General features: G+C 34.8%; 1 protein-coding gene across 4 annotated transcripts in view; it reads left to right on the forward strand.

Annotated features, from left to right (window-relative positions):
• Positions 1-21,496, forward strand: part of CCSER1 (coiled-coil serine rich protein 1) — a 760,495-nt gene that overhangs the window by 585,380 nt on the left and 153,619 nt on the right. Inside the window, exon 8 of one of the 4 annotated variants that reach the window (XM_047717987.1) lies at positions 8,019-8,138. The exons of the other annotated variants lie outside the window; for them this stretch is intronic. Within the exon in view, the coding sequence (XP_047573943.1) occupies positions 8,019-8,096 (78 nt within the window). The 3' untranslated portion in view covers positions 8,097-8,138. Of the gene's footprint in view, positions 1-8,018; positions 8,139-21,496 lie in introns of those variants that run through there. 4 annotated transcript variants of the gene reach the window in all.

Consider the following 21,496-nt stretch of genomic DNA (forward strand, 5'->3'; position numbering starts at 1 on the left):
TATGACTGACCACTCAAAGGATGTTTTGACTAGATAATTCAGTATCATAAAAGAGCTTGTTATTGTAATTTCTATTAACAAGGTATGAAAAATACTTGTAAATACATCTAAGAGCCTATAGTTCTTTCTCAACTGCAGTTAACTCCTCTGTTTCTGTGGAATAATTTATCACTCATTTTACCTTGGGATTTAAGGAAACTAATATCTTCTGAATTCCCAGGAGAGGAGTTTATTTCTTCTAACTTTATCTAGATTGCTTTTAGGGGTTCAGATAAATGTGGGCCTAAAGCAATGTGTTAATCTACATCTGGATCAGCATATGTAATAGTTACAATTTTAAAAAAAGATGCTCTAATTTCTAGGGAGTCATTTTTCAGATATTAGGGGCAGTTTTAACCCTAAGCGAGAAAGCTTTGGAGATTGATCTCAAATGATATTCACCAATATGTGAGGATGGAAATACTGTATTTTGTTAGGTCACAGTCCTCCCACCTGCTGACTTTCTTTGCTCTAGACACTCACTCCTGATTGATTTCATACCATATCTGACCTAATGCTTCCAAATTATTTTACCTCTATGCCAGACCTCTCTGAGTTCCAGACTCATATACACAAATGCCTGCTGATTATCCCCACTTGGATATTTACCCAGATCTCCAAATAGACAAAACCATTCAGAACTTTTTGTTCTTAGACCGTTTTATCCAAGTCATGTGCTAAATCTGTTCCTCTCTGGTTCTCTGTATTTCCTTCATAATTTCATTAAATAGTTTTGTTTACTCCTTCATTGTTGAGGCAAGAAAAAAAAAAGGAAAGAAAAAGAATAGAATTCCATACTTCATCCTTCTCATTACTTCCCCACACCCATTCCATCCTTAGCAATCAGCTGTGCCATGGGATATAAGTATATTCCAGTTCTGCACATTCCTTCCACGTATGCTACCATCACCATCATCATCTCTCATATAGGCATTCACAACCGTTTCTTACTGGTTTTCCTGTTTCCACTCTTGTCTTCCCTATAATCCATTTTCCACCTAGAAGCCAGAGTTCTCTTTATAAAATGTAGATTAGTTTATGTCATCCTCCAGCTTAAAATGCTCCAGTCGTGTCCCATCAAACATAAGGTTAAAGTGAGACTACTTTCCGAGTTCTTTGTGCCTTATATGTTCTAGCCCATGATAGCTTTTCCGATCTCATCTCTGATTTCTCTTGAATGTTTTTGTTCTTGATTTGGCCTTGTTGACCTTCTTGTTGTTTCTCAAACATATCAAGTTCTCTCCTTCCTCATATAGTTGCACTAACTTCTTCTTTTGTTTCCATTTTTATTCTCTAGATTACCTTATGGCTCATTCTATCATTGAATTTAAGAATCTGTACCCCTGTTAGCTCATCAGAAGAGCCTTCCACAGTCCTTCCTAAAAAAGCTTTCCTATTGCAACCCCTTTTCTGCTTTATTTTTCTTCATGGCGTTTATTATTTTTCATAGCACAAAACCCTTGTCACCTGGCATGACACTGTATATGTGTATTTAAAGTCAGTTTTGCTTAGTAAAATAGAAACTCAACATGGACAGTCACCTACCCCATTGTTTCTCAGTTCATGCAACAATGACTGGCACAGAACACCTACTTAATAAATATTCATTAAATGAAAGACATACTGCTATTTCATGCTATATTTTATTTTAATACATATATTTATATGTATGTGATACACTCACATATTTAAATGCATATATGTATATAGATATGATATGCATAGGAGTGTTTATATCATATTTTATGTTAGCAGAAATCTTGATAACATAATTTCCTATGATACTGAATTATCTAACCAAAACAACCTGTGCAGGGCCACAGATTTAATGTAGCCCTTGTCTTTGTCCAATTAATACATGTTACCTAGAATTAGCCAGACAGTTGTGTATAATTCAATATGCAACCTGTAGTCCAGAAAAAAAGAGTTGAGTGCTTTAATTTGATGTAACCCGTTTGGTGAGGTTATTTAACACTCACTTGTGTATCCTTTCTTTCCCTTGACTACATCTAATATTTTCTGACTTGAAAATCTTGGTTAAAATTTTTGATACTTGGTTTTAGTTAGAAATTGTATTCAGCTACAAAAACAAAACAAAAAAAAAGAGAAAACACAATAACGGTGCTTTAAATTCTATTGTATTTATTCTTACAAATAAAATAGGTCTGGAGGTGGCAGCACAGATGGGGTGAATAAGGCTGCTCATAGAAGTTGTGTGGGGCCCTGACTCCTATTATATCATTCTGTTCTGCTTTCCTTAACTCCACCTACTGTACCAAAGGCTACTTCATAGTCTAGTGGCATTGTGTCTTCACAACAGTGTTTCAGGTAATAGCAGGGAGGAAATGGGAAGGAGAAAGAGACATTCTTCCTAGTTGAGTTGGCTTCCTAATAAGGAGCCACTCTGGAAACACCACATAAGACTTCTATTTATGTGTCATTGGCCAAGCTCACTGAAAAGAAAGCTGGAAAAATGTAATTTTTTTCTTTTTTTTTTTAAGATTTTATTTATTTATTTGACAGAGATTACAAGTAGGCAGAGAGTCAGTCAGAGAGAGAGGAGGAAGCAGGCTCCCTGCTGAGCAGAGAGCCGGATGTGGGGCTCGATCCCAGGACTCTGAGATCATGACCTGAGCCGAAGGCAGAGGCTTTAACCCACTGAGCCACCCAGGCACCCCAAAAATATAATTTTTTAATTAGAAATGTTACCAGTGGGAGAACCTGCATTGTGTGAATGGAGGGTTTGGTCCTTGGATTCCCAGTGGAAGATTTATCTGGGGATCCTCACTTGAATAAAGACAGCCAGAAAGAAACTAGCAAAGCACAAAGCAGTTTCTTTCTGTCTTTCTTTCTTTCTCTCTTTCTTTCTTTTTTTTACCCCCACAAAGCAGTTTCTTAAAGCAAAAGGACACTCTCAAGATGGGAATGCAGTCAGGTTCCCTGAGGTGGAACTGACTCCTAGATTGTTTTGCAACTGTTTTGCGACTATTTGATATTTGTTGTGTGTCTCTGGACTGGGAGGAACTGTGATGTACAGTGGGGTGGTCTCCCATGGAGGCTGCTTCCAACCATTTTGGAGACTCCTCCGACTGGTTGTGAAGGGGAGTTTTTGACCTTCCAGGGTTTGTGCCTGAACCTTCATGGCAGCCTTTCTCCATGGGGTGGAAGGCTATCACCCCAATGCAAATGCATTAAATTGAGTCCGGGGGGTCGGAGTGGAAGAGTAGAAGGCATGTTCGGCACCTGTGAGCTGTTGGTCTGTTAGTCCCAAGGTCTTGGAAGCCACAGTATCAGGATATTGTGCCCCCAGGCTTTTAATATGACCCTATTTATCATTGTCCTTGCTTCCAGCTCCTATCTTTATCACTCCTCCCTCAAAGACTTGAAACTCTGCCTCTGGTCATACCTTCCACTGCTCATATCTAGCTTTGGCCTAACAGAAACATTGCTATCCCAAATAACATCAGGGCTGTGTTGCTAGGTAGAAGAGGAAGTAGATATTGGTGAGCAAGTAACAAGTCTATTTCAAACGTATCTTTGTTTCCTGTAGAATGTATTGCACTGTATAGTTATTGACATATGTTTATTTTTCCATGTCTTCCTTATAAATCCCACCCCCATATGTCACATTATTGTGCTCTTTCAGTAATTTGCCATCCCATCTAGCAGTGTGTTTTACACAAGAGTTAGTCAGTAAATACTTGTTAAATGTAGATCACATGACTCAAACCTATTAGCTTGATTTCATTAGCACCTTATTCTGGCTGATGTGGAAATCCGGAGAAGCCTTGTCTCTTATGTTGTCTGCACTTCTACAGCTATCTTAAAAATAAGAAAAATGAACACATTCTGTTTAGTACTGGGTTCTCACATAAATGGCCAAATTGCCTACTTAAATTTGAAAGAGAACACAACTGAGTTATCAACAGACTTTGGAAGAGAAGTATTAGCAGTGCAAACACCATTAACTGATTTGTATGAAATAAAACAAACAACCTCCAAAACCTCCGAAAGTAATTTATAAATAAAAGAGCTATTAGTTACCTCAGTGAAGGTAAACACAGGAGGGGAAGATCCAACAATATTTGGTTTTTTGGTTAAATCTTACGCAGTGTGAAATTTGCATTTCTAAAATACATTTAACATTTTATTCAGAATATATTTTCCTTTTACCTAAAAGCAAGCTTTTAAAATGCATTAAGATAATATTTAATACAAAAATGCTTACTTTCCTTCCAAATGCCAAATGCCATAACTTTGTATAACTTTGTAATGGTATCATTAACATAACGCTCGTCTCTATGTTCAACTTCTCTACAAGCAGCTTATGATGTTTTTTAGGAATGATTCTTGAAAAATAGCATGTATCAAAATAACATGAGTTTTGTTTTGCTTTTCAACTTAAATTTTCTTAATTGAAGTTAGCTAATGATGTGGAAATGTTGAGGTTTGGAGGAAAAGTTCAAAAAGAATTCTTGCGATGTCTTTAGTGCAAAAAAGGTGGTTTTATTAAAGCACAGGACAGGACGCATGGGCAGAAATTGCTGCACTGGGTTTGTGAGGAGCGATTGATTATATCCTTTCAAGTTGGGAGGGGTTTAGAGATACCTTAAGTCTCTAAGGAATTGGGAGGGAAGATTTCAAGGACCTTGAGAGGGCTAGCTGCTCTGAGGAAAATGTCCTTTATTACTGTCTAATAGTCATGAAACCCTTTGGATGTATATCAGTGGGCCGTATGCATGGAGGATCACTGTTATATATCGAAGGGAGCAGAGATAAAGGAAGTTTCCAAAGGAATTTTTATATGTTTAAGTAGACTTACAGGACCCTGGAGTTCAGGATAATGTTAAACTAAAATTGCCTTTTGCCTTTAGCAAAGTATTAACATTGAAGCAGTTGAGTTCTTAGAGGAAGGTCATTCTGCCTGTCTCAAGGACTTGTCAGTGGACTCTAAGTAGTAAGAAAATTTACTTTTTTATTTTGCTTTTGTTTCCTGTATCAGCTTATATGATATTTTTAAGTGTCTAATTTTCTGAGCACTCGATAGATTTGTTTTATGACATTATGTAATATTATTATCCAACTATCACTCATAGCTTTACATCATGTCCCAAGTATTTTAAATTTTGAGATTCTTCTGATACACACTCACATGAATTTTCTTAAAATTTTTTATAAAAATTGAAAAGATGGGGTCCCTGGGTGGCTCCGTTAGTTAAGTGTCTACTCTTGACTTCAACTCAGGTCATGATCTCAGGGTCCTGGTATTGGGCTGCATTGAGCTCCACTATCAGTGGGGAATCTGTTTGAGGAATCTCTCTCTCCTTCTCCCTTGCTCCTCCCTCTACCCATCCATACTCTCGCTCTCTCTCAAATAAATAAATAAATAAATCTTTAACACTACAACAAAAAAGAATTGAAAAGATACAAAAATTATGTTCCCAGTTCTCATATCAAATTTTGAACTGGTAAAGGACAAGAAATATACATAAAACATCCTCTGAAATGCTTAGCAAAGTGCCTTGTATATTTCAGGTTTTCATTAAGTAACTACTGAATAAAAGTACTTAAATTTCATTGTACTTCTTGAAAGTATAGCAGAACTTTAGGTTAAAATGTCGAAATAAGGAATACAGAGGATGCTTACATGTGTTTTTTCCACTGATATTAATATATTATTTAAACTAAAAATAAATTTACAGGTTCAGATTCAAACCCAGATAAAGAATTAAGTAAATTGAGGGCAACCTTTTTTTCCTCTATCATTAAAAAAAATCATTTCCATTAATAAAAAGATTTACTATGGTTTGTTACTATTTTTTCTCACTCTTAAAAGGTGGGATGAGAAAGAAATAATAAAGCTGAGGTAGTGCTCCAGAATCTTGATCATTTGATCCAGGGAACCGAGGGGGCAAAGAAGTACCAGATTAAAAATTGGCAAAGAATCCACATGAAGTTGCTAATTAGGGAACTAGTTGTAAAGGGTACTCCAGATACATAGGCCAAAGACTGGCTTATGCTAAGGTAGTGAATTGAGAGTAGCTCCCATGTCTCATTGTGATGGTAAGGAGGAGTAAGGAACAAGACAGACCAATCTGGTGTCTGTTGGTTATGTGACCATGAGAATCACATTGAATACTTAATGCTTAGAGGGAATGGAAACTTAATATTTCAGACTATGGGATATGAATTTTCCCTATTTTGTCATGATCTCTTATTACCATTCTATATCTTCCCTTAATCTCTTTTTTCTTAAATCTTTTTTTTTTTGTATATATTCAAACAACTTTTACCTTTCCCTAAACCATCTGTATGACCAAAGCTTAGTCATCCTTCAAGTCCAAGACCAACTATCAGATTCTCTTAGTAATATTTCCAGACACCAACACTACCTTCTAAGTAGTGGTCTGTATCTTTCTTTCATGCTTATTCTTTCAAAAGGACCTCTTAAAATAATCTTAATTATAGTATCTATGACAGTGCATTAGAATAATTTATGTATTTCTCCATTAGACTATAATTGATCTGATGGCAAGTATGTTGTCTTATTTATCTCAGAATCAGTTGTGTATAATGCATTGTCTACAGTGTCTAATCAATAACAGACTTTCAATAAATCTCACTGAATAGAAAGGATAACTATAAAGTTGCATCTAGTTTTTTCAGAGCATTGGGGAAGAGAAAAAACAAATGGCTCAAGCTACTTCAGCAAAAGTGAGTTTATTTTATAAATAAAACAGGGGTTCAAGGAGGAAAAGAAATAGTTTCAGAAGCAAAATAACTGGAATTAGTGGTATGCTAGTAAGTGTGTAATAATAACTCTTTAAAAAAAAACTGATTTGTAGCATTTGCCAATTTCTGTGATATCATTGTTCTGCAAGCCAGTTTCAAGCTACCAAGTCATTCACTGAGCTTAGAGTTGGGAAAAGATAAATACAGTCAGCTCTTGAAAATGGTACTAGACAACTCCAACAGAGAACTCATGGTGCAATGGAAAATCATCCTCCTTTTTTTTTTTTTTTAAAGATTTTATTTGTTTATTTGACAGAGAGAGATCACAAGTAGACGGAGAGGCAGGCAGAGAGAGAGGGAAGCAGGCTCCCTGCCGAGCAGAGAGCCCGATGCGGGACTCGATCCCAGGACCCTGAGATCATGACCTGAGCTGAAGGCAGCGGCTTAACCCACTGAGCCACCCAGGCGCCCGATCATCCTCCTTTTTAAGTACTCGCTGTGATTCTCATCGTCACATAATGGAACAGCCACCAGATTAGTCTGCTATGTTCCTTACTCCTCTTCTGTGCTGTTTTTCTTTATCTGCCTTTTCTCCTCTGCTATTTCTTAATTTCTCCCAATTTTCTTTAGTTTCTAGAAGTTATTTCTACTGGGAGGGCTTTTGTTGAGGATGGGCTTTTGTTGTCACATTAATTCCTAGCATGTCAGGTCTTCTGTTCCCTGTGCTTCTTTGCTATCTATTATCTATTATCTTATCTTTTTTTTATTATTAACATATAATGTATTATTTTTTTCAGGGATACAGTTCTGTGATTCATCAGTCTTACACAATTCACGGTGCTTACCATAGCACATACCCTCCCAGTGTCCATCACTCAGCCATCCCTTCTCTCCTACCTGCCTCCACTCCAGCAAACCCCGGTTTGCTTCCTGAAATTAAGAGTCTCTTATGGTTTGTCTGTCTCTGTGGTTTCGTCCCTTTTCATTTTTTCTCTCTTCCCCTATGATCCTCTGCCTTGTTTCTCAAATTCCACATGTCAGTGAGGTCCTAGGATAATTGTTTTTCTCTGATTGATTAATTTTACTTAACATAATACACTGTATTAACTTCTCTTCTATAGACATTTGGAATGGTTGATATTCAGACTGTTCAGAGAAATTTTTATTGATTTGGCAAGTTACTATCTAGTATAACATGCCAGAGTTAATGCCCCCATTAACAGGTTCTCCTCGTGTTTTTGCCCAAGGTCAGCTTTGGTTCCAAGTTTCTTCTACACACCAACACTCAGCTGTGGCTAGCATCACAGAATCACCTGACACAATAAAAAAAAAACCTGTAAATAAGAAATTTCTCAGAAACAACTATAGATTGGCAAGTACTCTATGTTTTACTTTGTGTGTATAGCTTCCTATGAAAAGAGGGCAATAGGGTAGACTATAGATTTCTCAGGACAGAGGAGAGCATGTGCCACAATTTATAAATCCCTGTGTTGTTAGTGTTTTCATATGCACAAAATACTGTCAGTATAAGCTAATTTTATAGAAAAATTAGAATTTTTCTGTAAACTCAACCTCATGATCCTAACTAATGGTTGCTTTTTCCTAAAATGTCTAGATACTACCTTTAAATTTAAGTCAAGCACAAAACCTGAGTTTATAGATTTCGGAAACATCTTAGGGAGGTGCATCTATGAGATATAAGCACTTTTAAACATTAAATACTGATATTCTTAATGTGTATATATCTTATATAATATTGTGTATATGTATTACATATATATAAATGAATTAAATATGTATAGAGGAATTCCTGTATCTGTTCAGAAATAGAAAACCTATATCTGTATATAGAAAACAGATTTAATTATTTCAAGTCTACCTACCACCACTACACATAACCACAAATGTGTATTAGTAAAGAGAGCAATGATGAATAGATCAAGAGCAAAGTTATTAATTTCATAAAATTTACAAAATATAAGAAGTTTGACTTAAAGGTGCATTCATATAGTTAAAATAGTCATAACATTACTTAAATATGGTATGAATTTTCTTTAAAATTATCATGTTTTAGTATTGTAAAATATTATAGATGGAGTATAAATCTTTCATTAAGAAACTTTATAAATGTGGATTTTTTTAGTTTCGCTATACAGAATAAGTTCCAAGTTTAAAATAGTCTTTTAAGCAATCATTATTGGCTACTTAGAATAAGACATGTAGGATATATAATGAACAAATGAGCATAAGAGGTAATATATGCCACTCTGGGTTGAAAAGTAACTATAATTTCAAACAATAAATTATTTTTAGAATACATTCAAGTTAAGATATTATGTTCACTTACAATATGAATGCTGACTGTACATAATTTTATTCTTTTTTAACATGTGAATTAATGCTACTATTAATAAGATCTTACCATTAACATCTAGTTGGGGCAGATATGAGCTCATTTCTATTTTCCTGTCATAAAAAATGTGCACTCTTCAGTAATTTGAATTTTTATCTTGTCATTTTGGGTCTTTTATAGCATTTGCTATCATAGTTACAAAATTAAAATATTATTATTTATTAATATTTGAAGAATGGCAAAAAGTAAACTTCATAATACTATTTTGAATTCATTTAAGACATTGAGCATATATTTTGTCTGCTTCGTTATTAACAAGTTATTGATAATAGCCAACTCATTAAAAAAAAAACTAGTGTCCTTTAAATTTATGAAAAATATTTAGCCTAAACAAATGGAAATATTCTATCTTATGAAGGATTAATTATTCTGGTGATTAAAAATAAAAGTTTCAGAAGAAGATCTAGGTTGAATCCATGTTCTGTTTCTTGTTATGGGCTGGGGGTAAGTTTGTTTATGTATTCACTCACTTGTGAATGAGTTCTATGTCTGAAGTTATAAAAATAAATAAGGCAGACAAGGACTCTGCCCTCAGGAGACATTCTCTTTTTTTGGTTAATACAAACAGTGAACAAATACTCACCGTGTGATAGCAGAGAGGGACAGAGAACCACAGAAGTAAAGGGTGGTGGGTGCTTAATCTCATTTCCAAATCAGAAAGGCCTGAAAAAAGTGGTGTGTAAGCTGACACTTGAAGGAAAAAGAAAATTAGCTGGAGAAATCTGAATATATGAAATAACAATAATACATAATTTATAAGATTCTATAATATAAGTTGAAATGACACATGTAAAGTTCCCAGCACAATTCCCTGTCACATGGTAGATGTTGATTAAGTGGTAAGTGCTGCTGTTGTTACTGACTGTACATGCTCAGACTCTCCATGTACACACTTGTAAAGTATCTCATGATTTCACCTACAACAGCAATTCAGTAATTATACCTTAACTCTTTATGTATCATTGTCTGTATATTAATATTATAAAGTCAATAGCAGTTTTATGTTACTCATCTTTGTATCTTTATCTGATCACACTGTTTGGGATTTAATACATGCCTGATAAGTATTTTTTTTTAACAAGTAAGTACACAAATGAATGGAGAAAATCTGGCTTTTAGCCATCAATGGGAAAGTCAAATTTCAAAAAGAATCAACTGGTGAATAAATATAATTATGACCTACTACTTCCAGTCTTCTGGCCCTGTACTTATCAGATGAGTATGTATAATTTCCAACTAATTATTCAACTATCCAAATATCAGTGTCTTCAAGAAAGATTAATTTAAAACAATGATGACAATAATACACTGATTTTTGTCTATTGCCTCTGAAGAAGGATATTTTTATGACTCAGTATCTATAAACATTATCTAAATTGGAACTGAATTGGAAAGGAGTCTAATGCAGAGCTTCCTTAAAACCAGTGCCTTGACTCTGGGCAGCATTAAATAGCAGAATTAAAACAGAAGGTTCACTGATTTTTCCTTTCAGATTAGTGAGGAAGTAAATGTTACACTCTTGTAAACACTGTGAGAAGGAATGGCTCACACCAAGAGAAGACACCAAAGTATCAGTCATTTCATAAGAGGGCTGACCAACATGACCAAGAATAATCAAGAAATGGGCAAATACCATATGATTTCACTTATATGTGGAATCTAAAACAAGCAAAACAAATGAACAAACCAACAGAAATAGACTCATATGTACAAAGAACAGTTACCAGGGAAAAGAGGGAGTGGTGAAATAGATGAAGGGGATTAAAAAGTACAAACTTACAGTTATAAAGTAAGCAAGTCAATAGGGATAAAAAAATTACAGAACAGGGAATATAGTCAACAATATTTTTGTTTGATTTCTTATAGTCAATAATACTGTAATGTGTATGGTAACTACACTTACCAAGGTATAATGATTAATGAATGTATGAGTAATATATACAATTCTTGAATCACTATGTTGTACACCTGAAACTAATGTCATATTATATGTCACCTGTACTTTAATTTTTAAGAAAAGGGGAAAAAAGAATTAATTAACCTGGCAAAGAATGCACAAGAGCTCTACAGAAAAAAATGTAAAATCTCTATTATGTGATAAAAATATGAATAGAAAACACCATATGTTCTTTATGAAGAGAAATAGTAAAAATTTAAATCCTCTGCAAATAAATATATAAAGCCAATTCAAAGAAACAAAATTTAACTTAAAAAAGGAAAAAAAATGGTCAAATTATACTCAGATAATTTTCTAGAAGACTATGTTACTGATCTGGGCCCTTGGGCTTTCTAAGCAATAGAAATAGACTAGAGGCCAAAGGGGGATTCCAGGCAAGACTTTTATAGGCCTGTATGTTCAAACACAGAGAAGACAGCACAAAGGAAAGATTCCTCCAGCTGACTCTCCAAGGAGAGGTCAGAGAGTGCTTTAAAGAGACTTAAGAGGGAGAAGAGTGGGCTACCTGGGTGGCTCAGTGGGTTAAGCCTCTGCCTTCAGCTCAGGTCATGATCTCAGGGTCCTGGGATCGAGCCTCACATCAGGGTCTCTGCTCAGTGGGGAGCCTGCTTCCCCCTCTCTCTCTGCCTGTCTCTCTGCCTACTTGTGATCTCTGTCTTGTCAAATAAATAAATAAAATCTTTTAAAAAAGGTGGAGTGTGACATGTAAGGAGAGTGACATGTAAGCGTAGAGTTGGTATCTATTGGTGCCTGTACACTTAGAGGGCCTGCTTCTTCATGTGTCACATGTTTAATTAGCGTGTGAAATCTCCACTCCTGGGTATGGTTTTTAGTATTAAAAATGAAGGGAAACATCAATGAAAGGTCAACACTGGAGTCCACCTTGGCACAAACTGGTTTGGTCCGGTCTTCTGAGGTCTTCGAGGTCAGTAAGCATCTTGTTTCCACATTCCTACAAGATTGGCTACTCAAGAGGCATGGAGTTTCATGTATCAAGGAGCCCTGGATTTTGCTGTTCTCTTTCAGATAGGGTATATATCTGTTCTCTTTCAGATAGGGTATATAAAAACATAAAGAGTAATTTCAAAAACTACCTACATATGTTTCATGTTTTAAGGAGTAATTTTAATTACTTGAGAAATTTACTTGTGGTTTCTCCCCAGTATGACTCATTCTCTTTGTTCATCCAGGACTGCAGTCATTAGCCTCCTGTGTGACCACCTAGTACAGTCTTGTACGTGTATGTCCAATAAAAACAGTTCCATCTACACATCTACAATGTGGCCATAGGTATAATTTGAAAATAAAAATTTTTTTTTGTCTCTCACCTGTGTAAACAATTTTAATGGATCTAACAGTAGTGTCTATGTAAAAACCCAAATCCTGTTATTTCAAACTAAAAGTAACCTACCGTATCATTTTTTATACTATAAAAAATATTGTAGTTAGCTGAAAAATGTCTCCCATGTAGTCTTGATTATAACCTTTAAATGTTATCTTATTTGGAAAAAAAGACTCTCTGCAGATGTGATGAAATTAATGCTTTTGAAATGGGGAGATTATCCCAGTTTATCTGGGTGGATACTAAATGTAATTACAAAAATAATTATGAGAGAGAGGTAGAAAAAGATTTGACAAGAACAGAAGAGGCGGCAATGTGACAACAGAGGAAGAGATTGTGGTGAATCAGCTATAAGCCAAGTAATGTCAGCAACCACTAGAACCTGAAGGAAACAAGCAATGGGTTCTCCCTAGAGCCTCCAGATAAAGTGTGGCCTTGTCACTACCTTGTTTTCAAACCAGGGATGCTGATTTGGGACATCTGGACTCCAGAACTGTGAAAGAATAAATTTCTGTTTTAATGCATCAAGTTTATAGTTACTCTGTGACAGTGGCCGTAGGAAATACTTTTTTTTTTTTTTTTGGTAAAACAAACAATAGAGTAATATATGTCATCTAGTAAGAGGAGTCAAATAATCTAAAATATTTCTATTCTGAGATAACCACATTTATTGACACATTTAGTGATTAATGTCGCAAGCCTCTTAATGCATAATTCCATTAGATGTATGAATCCTTAGGTATGCGTGACATTTTATCAACCCTATCTGGAACTCAGCAAGCTCTTTAAATCTGCAGACGTAAGTCGTTCTTCAGCTGAGGGATTTTTTTCTTCATCTTATGTTTTTAAGTGATTCCATGGTTACTTTCTCTCTTCTATCTCTTCCTTTTCTTCAGTCTGGAAATTCTGTTATTTGCTAGTTATGTCTCCTTGATTTATTTTCCAAATCTCTTATCTTTTTTCCCTAGTGATTTTCATTTCTTTCTTTCTTTTTTTTCCCTTTCTTTCTTTGACTTATTTCCTTTACTTGATATTTTAGTCAATAAATCAGGTCTCAGGGGAAAAAAAAGTTTTTCCATTGCTTTTCCATTTTAATATGTTTATTTAGTTCTAGAAAGACTGCCGATGAGCCTCAGCCTGCTTAAATTTTATTACTGTTGTTCAAATTTTCATCTACTTCTCCAGCAGTTCTATTTTGAAAAAGGCTGCAAATTATGGTTGTTTCTCTTCTAATTCCTTTCTCTGACAATGGGTTCCTTAGGTCGCATTGTTACTTTCCTTGGGTATCTGAAGTTGTATCAGTCTAATGGGTAGTCAGGGATAAAGCAGTGGCCCTTGGGAGAGATTAAAAACTTCTTTACCTAGAACACACCCTCTTAGGTTAAGACTGAACAAGATAGCCCTTCCTCCCTAAGTCTTTGCCGCCTTCCCAAGTGGTGCAAGAAATAAGAATTAAGTCTCCCCTGTTCATCAGACCAATATAACTCTCTTTCTGTCTACTGTCAGAATCTCCCCTCACTTCCTTGTGATTCCTCAAATGTTTTCTCACTTTCCTGGTACCTTCTAGTATCCTTAGAATTATCCTTTCAGGATGTTTAGGATTTTGTAAAAAGCCTCTGTTTCACATAGACTCTCCTTTAGATTAAGCCTAATTCCTTGCTTAGGATGAGAGTAGGAGGGAAAATATGAAGAAAAAATCAGTCATTTCAATATTGCACTAATTTATCTTAGCTCACTAGATAACATGTTCCTGTAATATGCTCCTTCTACCACCTGATTATTTTTCAGAGCACCCACCGTACTTCCAGGATTTGTGTGAAGTCTAACATTCCAGATAGATTATAATAATCAATGAGGGCAGACTTTAACTTAATACACATTTATTTAATAGCCAAATGAGAAATATTTCAGGAGATAATGTCTCTAAACAAGGTGCATGTCTTTGTTTGTTTTTGATAGGATTAACTTCGATTAATAGAATATAAAAAGAATTAAAAACCAGAAAGTTGTTCATGTGCTATGGAGAAGAACCAGTATTGGTCTTTGAGTGTGAACATCATCATCACTAATAAAGCTGCATTTATGGAACACATGAAAATATTAATTGATTTTTCTTAGGTGTCTTATGCCTACAGAGACATTGGTTCTCACTTAATGATGGTAGTACCTAAAGTATGGGCTGTATGGGGCATAATGGTAAGCCTTATTTTAACAGAAAGCAAAGCAGAGTAGCAGACCATAATATTTTCTCTCTAAGAATTGTTTATAAAAGTGAAAGTGTAAAATTTTAAATATTAATTCTAATACTAACTGTACAACTGAAACCATTATTAAGTCACTTAAAAGAAGGATAAAGAAAATGTAATTTATGCCATTTGCAAATTTTTTTTCTCAAGTAGAGAATTAGTTGAAAATCCCTAACCTGTGATTCCCTACAAAGTCACTTATAACTTGCATATTAGTATCAGCTCATTGTCTCTTTTCTGCTGGACTGTGTAATTTTCAAATACTTTAATGAAGACATTGTACTGTTAACCAATATGTATTCCTTACTACCTGATAAACCAGCCAACCATTTTGTATATACAAAATAATTTTTCTTTATTCCATAAAGTATCTCACTGTTCTCATTCTCCTTTGGTGGCCTATGCACCTTTCTTTTCCCAAGTGGAAAAAAGAGGGAAAAAAAACAAAAAACGAAAAACAAGGCAACTCAGTGTGGCTACAACAGTTTCTATAAAATGCCTCTATCCAAGTTTCCCTCCTATCAGGAACATAATTCTTAGCAAACAGGTCACTAACTCACTTAATTAACTCTCTTCTATGTTCTTGGAGGCATTGCTATGTCAAACCTAAATTGGCTTAGTATTTAACAACCTGTACAAGCCCTTTGGGAAAACTGTTTTTAACAAAAATGGCTTCTTAAATAGCCTTTGGTCTCCTTAAAGGATTCTAATTACTGTATAAAATCCTAATACACCTATTAGCAATTGCATACATATGCAGATTTTCAACAGAGAGAGAGATAAATTTCTTACCTCATTCCCTAAGGGGCATTCTAATATTATTTTCCTTTGACCCATACTTGACCTATGAACACCTGATACACAGATATTTTACCCAAGGATCTCTCAGTCCAGCGCTTTGGCAAGACCTGTTTAGGATTGCTCTGTACTCTGTTAGGATCTGGAATACAGAGGAGAGTTACCCGTCTTTCCATTTTTCCTACTTACACAGTATTTTTGTTTGCTTGCTTCTTTGGTTTGGTCTCTAATATTTACTCTTTGCCAGTCATTCCACTATAGTCAGGGTTGCAAATTCAAGGACACCATGGTTTCTTTTCTCCAAAAAAGTGCAGTCTAATGAGGAATAGAGGAGGAAAAAACAAAACCAAACTATAATTATAGCTAGACTTATAAGGATTACTATATATTTTTAAGAAAATACAAAAATGGGGTATCTTATTTAAACCAAGAGATTCCAGATTTCCCAGAGAGAAATGAGTATCTGAGCGGAATTTTTAAGAATAAGTCAGACTGTAGTGGTGTAGGGAAAGACCATCCTGAGCAGAAAGAAGGTTGACATTTGGAGGAGAGTATGATCTGTCTGAGGACATGTAGGTAGTTTAGGACTGTAGCTCTATGTCTTCCTTTAAGAGGCGGTGGGTGAAGCCAAGGGGGTAGACAGGTTCATTGAAGGCACTGGAAGAAGAAAAGAGAACACATATATTAAATTTTAATAAAATAATTCAGAAACTTTTAGAATAAAAATTGTGGGAAAATTGGGGCCTTGTATATGCCAAAAATCTAAAGAGGAAATCCATCAATCTCAGTTTAACAGTCTACCCATATTTGAACATAGCAGATGAGTCTAATGCAGATGGATACCTATTTATGAAAATAACTTGCTAAAAGTCTTGTCTACATGGTTTTCTCAGTACATGTAAAATTTTCTTTATGCAAATTTTTTATATACAACTCAGATTTTTAGGATCATGGGCATTAAGTATTACTAGATACAGCTAGGTAAAGAGCAGTGAAATAGCTCAATGCTCAAACAAAAACTAATCTATTTATTTGAATATATTACTTATATATAATAAATGATATAAAAAGAATATGAAGCAAATCATAATCAAAATGGCCTTATCATTATGTGATAAATGTCACCTTAATTTTATACACTCACATATTTTCATGGAGTTGATTTTTTTTTTTTCTGGACTACTTCTCTGTGTTCACAAATTCTGACAGTAACTCATACTTACTTTCTTTCCACTTACACGGAAATAGGGACAGTTTAAAGACATAAAACATTTACGGGGTCTTAGTACCCTTAAGTTTTATACACTAGAGTTCATATGAGATGTGATCTATCTTGTGTACTTTAAGAGAGTCAAAGCAATTTATCACAACCTTAGCACTCAGTTCAACCTGAGAAAAATTACCTGTCAAATGTAACTGTACTACTGAACAAGTTGATGCTGTGCATTGGACTGTTGAATGTTGTCCAGCTACCTAACAGATACTCTGGGCATCATTCAAATTTTTAAAAATGCACATGATAGTCATTATGTTAACATTAGCATATTTGCTCTACAGAGCTTTCTGGACCGTTTCCACAGAAGGACATTTAGAGGAAGGTGTGATGCAACAGATTTACTTTTCTGTTTATATATATATATATATATATATATATATATATATTTCAGTATGAAAAACTAATCGCAAAGTAATTTAGCCATAGTGGAGCCATTCACAATTCCAGAAGAAGCAAAATGCAAAAATACAGAACAAATCTTTTGGTTCTCTTTCTTTCTTTCTCTCTCTCTCTCTTCCTTCCTTCCTTCCTTCCTTTCTTTTTTTTTTCTTTCTTCCCCACTGTTGGAAGGCATCATAATATGATTGTATGTGAATTTTAAATTTGCCATTTCTTTGCTGATCTAAGTAATGCCAGAGGTTTAAACAGTTAGTTCATCTGCTTTGAAAATTATCTATGATCTCTTTCCTGCCTAGGAATCAGTTGATTTCCAGTTTTCTGATGCTGAACTAAACCAAATGATTGTCCTAACTTATTGAGCTCACAAGGCTGCTAGTTGGTGAATGTCTCTATGGATATGATTAACTACATTACTGTAAAAAATCTGCTTTTTATAAAGCTGTATGATATATTAGATCATTTATATACAAGTTTACCTTTCTTGGACACTCTATTGCACTTTCCCTTGGATCACTTGGCCAAGGAGAATCTTCCATGTCCTGAGGCAGATCTATGACGACACCCACATGAGTGAGCTTGGTAAAGGATCTCTTCTCTTCAGTCTCTACTGGAGAAGACTACATCCCTGACTTACATATTGATTAAACCTCAAGAGACCTAAGCCACACCCAGCTGAGCAACACCCAGATTCCCGAGGTGACAGATATTTGTTCCATTTCATTTTTTACACAGCTACAGGTAATTAATAGAGCATTTAGTAAATGCTACTAAATATGGGAGTGAAAAGTTAAAAACTGCATTTTAAAAAAAAGAAAAATTAAGGCACATAAGGATTACCATTTTTAGACTGGGTCATGGGTCATTTCGATCAATATTTCAACAGTAGGATATATATCAAAGAATGCTTTACCAAACAGAATCTTCAGTGTCTTACTATTAACCTCAAATATTAAAGGAAAACCTCAATTCAAGTTATATTCCTTATATTAACTATTATTTATGTGTACCTTTTAGTGTGCTGGGTGGTTACCATACACTGTAGCATCCACTGTCTTCCCTTTTTCTTTCTCTCATTCTCTCCTCCTCTACTGCCCCTCTCCTCCAAATCTCTTTCACTGGTGCCTTCTCTTCTCCTCTCCTACTCAATTGTTTCACTCTTTCTCTCTCACAAGCTTTTTCTTTTTCACACATGTACGTACTCAAAATGCATAGCCACATGCAATGACAAATAAATTGAGTTTTGACATAGTCGAATGAAATGTTTTGCTCAGTAGTTTACTAGAAGTCTGAATTAAGTCATCTGAATAATAATGCAAATGAAATCTACCACTTGAGTTAGAGTGATAGCAATTTTGATGTTTTTCATCTGTTTCAAAAGAAAAAAAATGCTAGAGGCAAGAGTTTGCCTTTTTTAAAATCCAGAAGCTTATGATTATCCTGCAAATACAGAAATTATTTTTGTGGGACTACTTTTGCTATCATAAATATAGCAATGAAATTTTCAGTGCATTATTGGTTATTCAACCTTTTATATAGCTATAATTTTTAAGTATTTATATGTTGCTAATTTTTACATAAATTATCCTAATTTACCCACGTTATTTTTTTATCTTAGCTCTGGCTGCTTTAATTAAATACCACAAACTGCATGGGTTAAACCAACAGATACCTATATCTCACAGTTTTGGAGGCTAGGAAGTCCACAAGCAAGGTACCAGCAAATTTGGTTCCTTGTGAGGGTCTTTTCCTGGCTTGCAGATGTCTCCTTCTCATTGTGTTCTCACAGGTCAGAGGGAAAGAGAGAGCGTAAGGGAGGGAGAGAGAGCCCTCTCTTGTGTGTGCCCAGGCAGTCTATGTGTGTGGGTGGTGTGTCTCTGTGTGTGTGTGTTCATTTTTCTGGTGCTTCTTAGAAGGACAGTAATGTCATTATGAGGGCCCTAGCCTCATGACCTCATCTAACTAATTACCTCCCAACAGCTTCACCTCCAAATACCATCACATTTGTGGTTAAGGCTTCAACATATAAATGTGGAGGGAATACAACCATTCGCACCATAACATTCTTTTTTTTTTTTTAAGTTTATATTTATTTATTTGGCAGAGAGAGAGAGATTGCAGGTAGGCAGAGAGGCAGGCGGTGTCGGGGTGGGGGGGAACAGGCTCCCCACTGAGCAGAGAGCCCAATGTGGGACTCGATCCCAGGACCCTGAGATCATGACCTAAGCTGAAGGCAGAGGCTTAACCCACTGAGACACCCAGACGCCCCTGGACCATAACATTCTTATCTTTAAGGTAAAATCTCCAAATCATAATTAAGGTATGAGCTATTCTTCATTTCAAATGATAATTTGTTTATAAAATATGTGTAAGTCTATTATTTTGATTTATTAAATTTGTAATCCAAAAGGGGTTTTGTTTTGTTTTGTTCTTAAGATTTTATTTATTTATTTCAGGGAGATAGAGCATGCAAGGGAGAGAGTATGAGTAGGGGGGCGGTGGGAGAGAAGCAGACTCCCCTCTAAGCAGGGAGCACGATGTGGGACTCCGTCCCAGGACCCTAGGATCATGACCTGAGCCAAAGGCAGACACTTAACTGACTAAACCACCCAGGGGCATAATCTAAATGTTGAAAGAATTAAAAAATATTTTTACTATTTGTTATATATAATTGTTGTTTTTCTTGCTAATGATTTGATAATCATATATTTTCCTTCAAATAACATTGAGTGAACAAATTTTTATGCAGAAATGGGTGTTTTTAAATGAAAATACCTTTATTAACTCATTTATGTCATACACATTTATAGTTGATTTGGTAGAAATTAAAATATATTAATTGTTCATTCTATTCTTTTCCTCCTAACTAGAGAGAGAGCATTAACACTTTTTTACTAAATAAAATGATTGTCTTTAGAAAATGTCCAGCAATAAGAACCAAAGAAGTAGAGAATAATTATTAATTCTTATTTAAATGTTTGGTAGAATTCACCTGTGAATCCATCTAGGTCTGGACTTTTATTTTTTTGTTGTTTTTTGATGACCAGTTCAATTCTATTACTAGTAATTGGTCTGTTTAGATTTTCTATTTCTTTTTAATTCAGTTTTGGAAGATTGTATGTTTTTAGGAATTTATCTATTCTAGTTCTAGGTTGTCCAATTTATACATAAAATTTTTTGTAGTATTCTCTTATGATCCTTTATATTTCTGTGGTGTCAGTTGTTACTTCTCTCTTGTTTCTGATTTTATTTGGGTGCTTTTTCCTTCTCTCTCTCTCTCTCTTTTTTTTCCTGATGAATCTGGCTAAGGGTTTATCAATTTTGTTTATCTCTTTAAAGAACCAGCTCTTGGTATCATTGATTTTTTTTCTATTGATTTTTAGTCTCTATCTCATTTATTTCAGCTCAGATCTTTATTATTTCCTTCCTTCTACTCACCTTGGGCTTTGTTTGTTCTTTTCTAGTTCCTTTAGGTCTAAGGTTAAAATGTTTATTTGAGCTTTTGCTTGTTTCTTGAGGTAGGCCTGTATCACTACATATCTACCTCTTAGAACTGCTTTCTTTGTTCCCAAAGATTTTGGGTGGTTGTGTTTTCATTTTCATTTTCTCCATGTTCGTTTGTTTTTTATTTCTTCTTTGATTGCTCTGTTGACCCATTGATTTTTTTTTTTTTGCATCATGTTGTTTAGCCTCCACATATTAGTGCTTTTTCCTGTTTTTTTTTCTTGTAATTTATGTCTAGTTTCATACCATAGTGATTATGCTATTAGTCTTGTTGGATTGATCCCTTTATCATTATGTAATGCCCTCCTTTGTCTGCTATTATTTATCCAAAGAAACAAAGACACTAATTTGAAAAGATGTATGAACCCCTATGTTTATTGTAGCATCATCTACAGTAGCCAAGACATGAAAGCAACTTAAGTATCTATTGATAGACAATTGGATAAAGAAGATGTGAGAGATACATATATGGCCATATATATATATATATATACATATATATATATAGGATATATACGGATATATTGCATATATATATATATATAAAATATTGGATATATTCACTATGTATATTCCACTATGTGTGTGTGTGTGTGTGTGTGTATAATAGAATGTTATGTAGTCATAAACAAGTATAAGACCTTGCCATTTGTGATAGCATGGATGGACTTAGAGTGTATTATGCCAAGTGATATAAGACAGACTGAGAAAGATAAATACCATATGATTTCACTCATATGTGGAATTAAAAAACAAACAAATAATCAGACTATGAATACAGAAAACTAATGGT

Source organism: Lutra lutra, chromosome 2 (assembly GCF_902655055.1).
Source record: "Lutra lutra chromosome 2, mLutLut1.2, whole genome shotgun sequence".
NCBI lineage: Eukaryota > Metazoa > Chordata > Mammalia > Carnivora > Mustelidae > Lutra > Lutra lutra.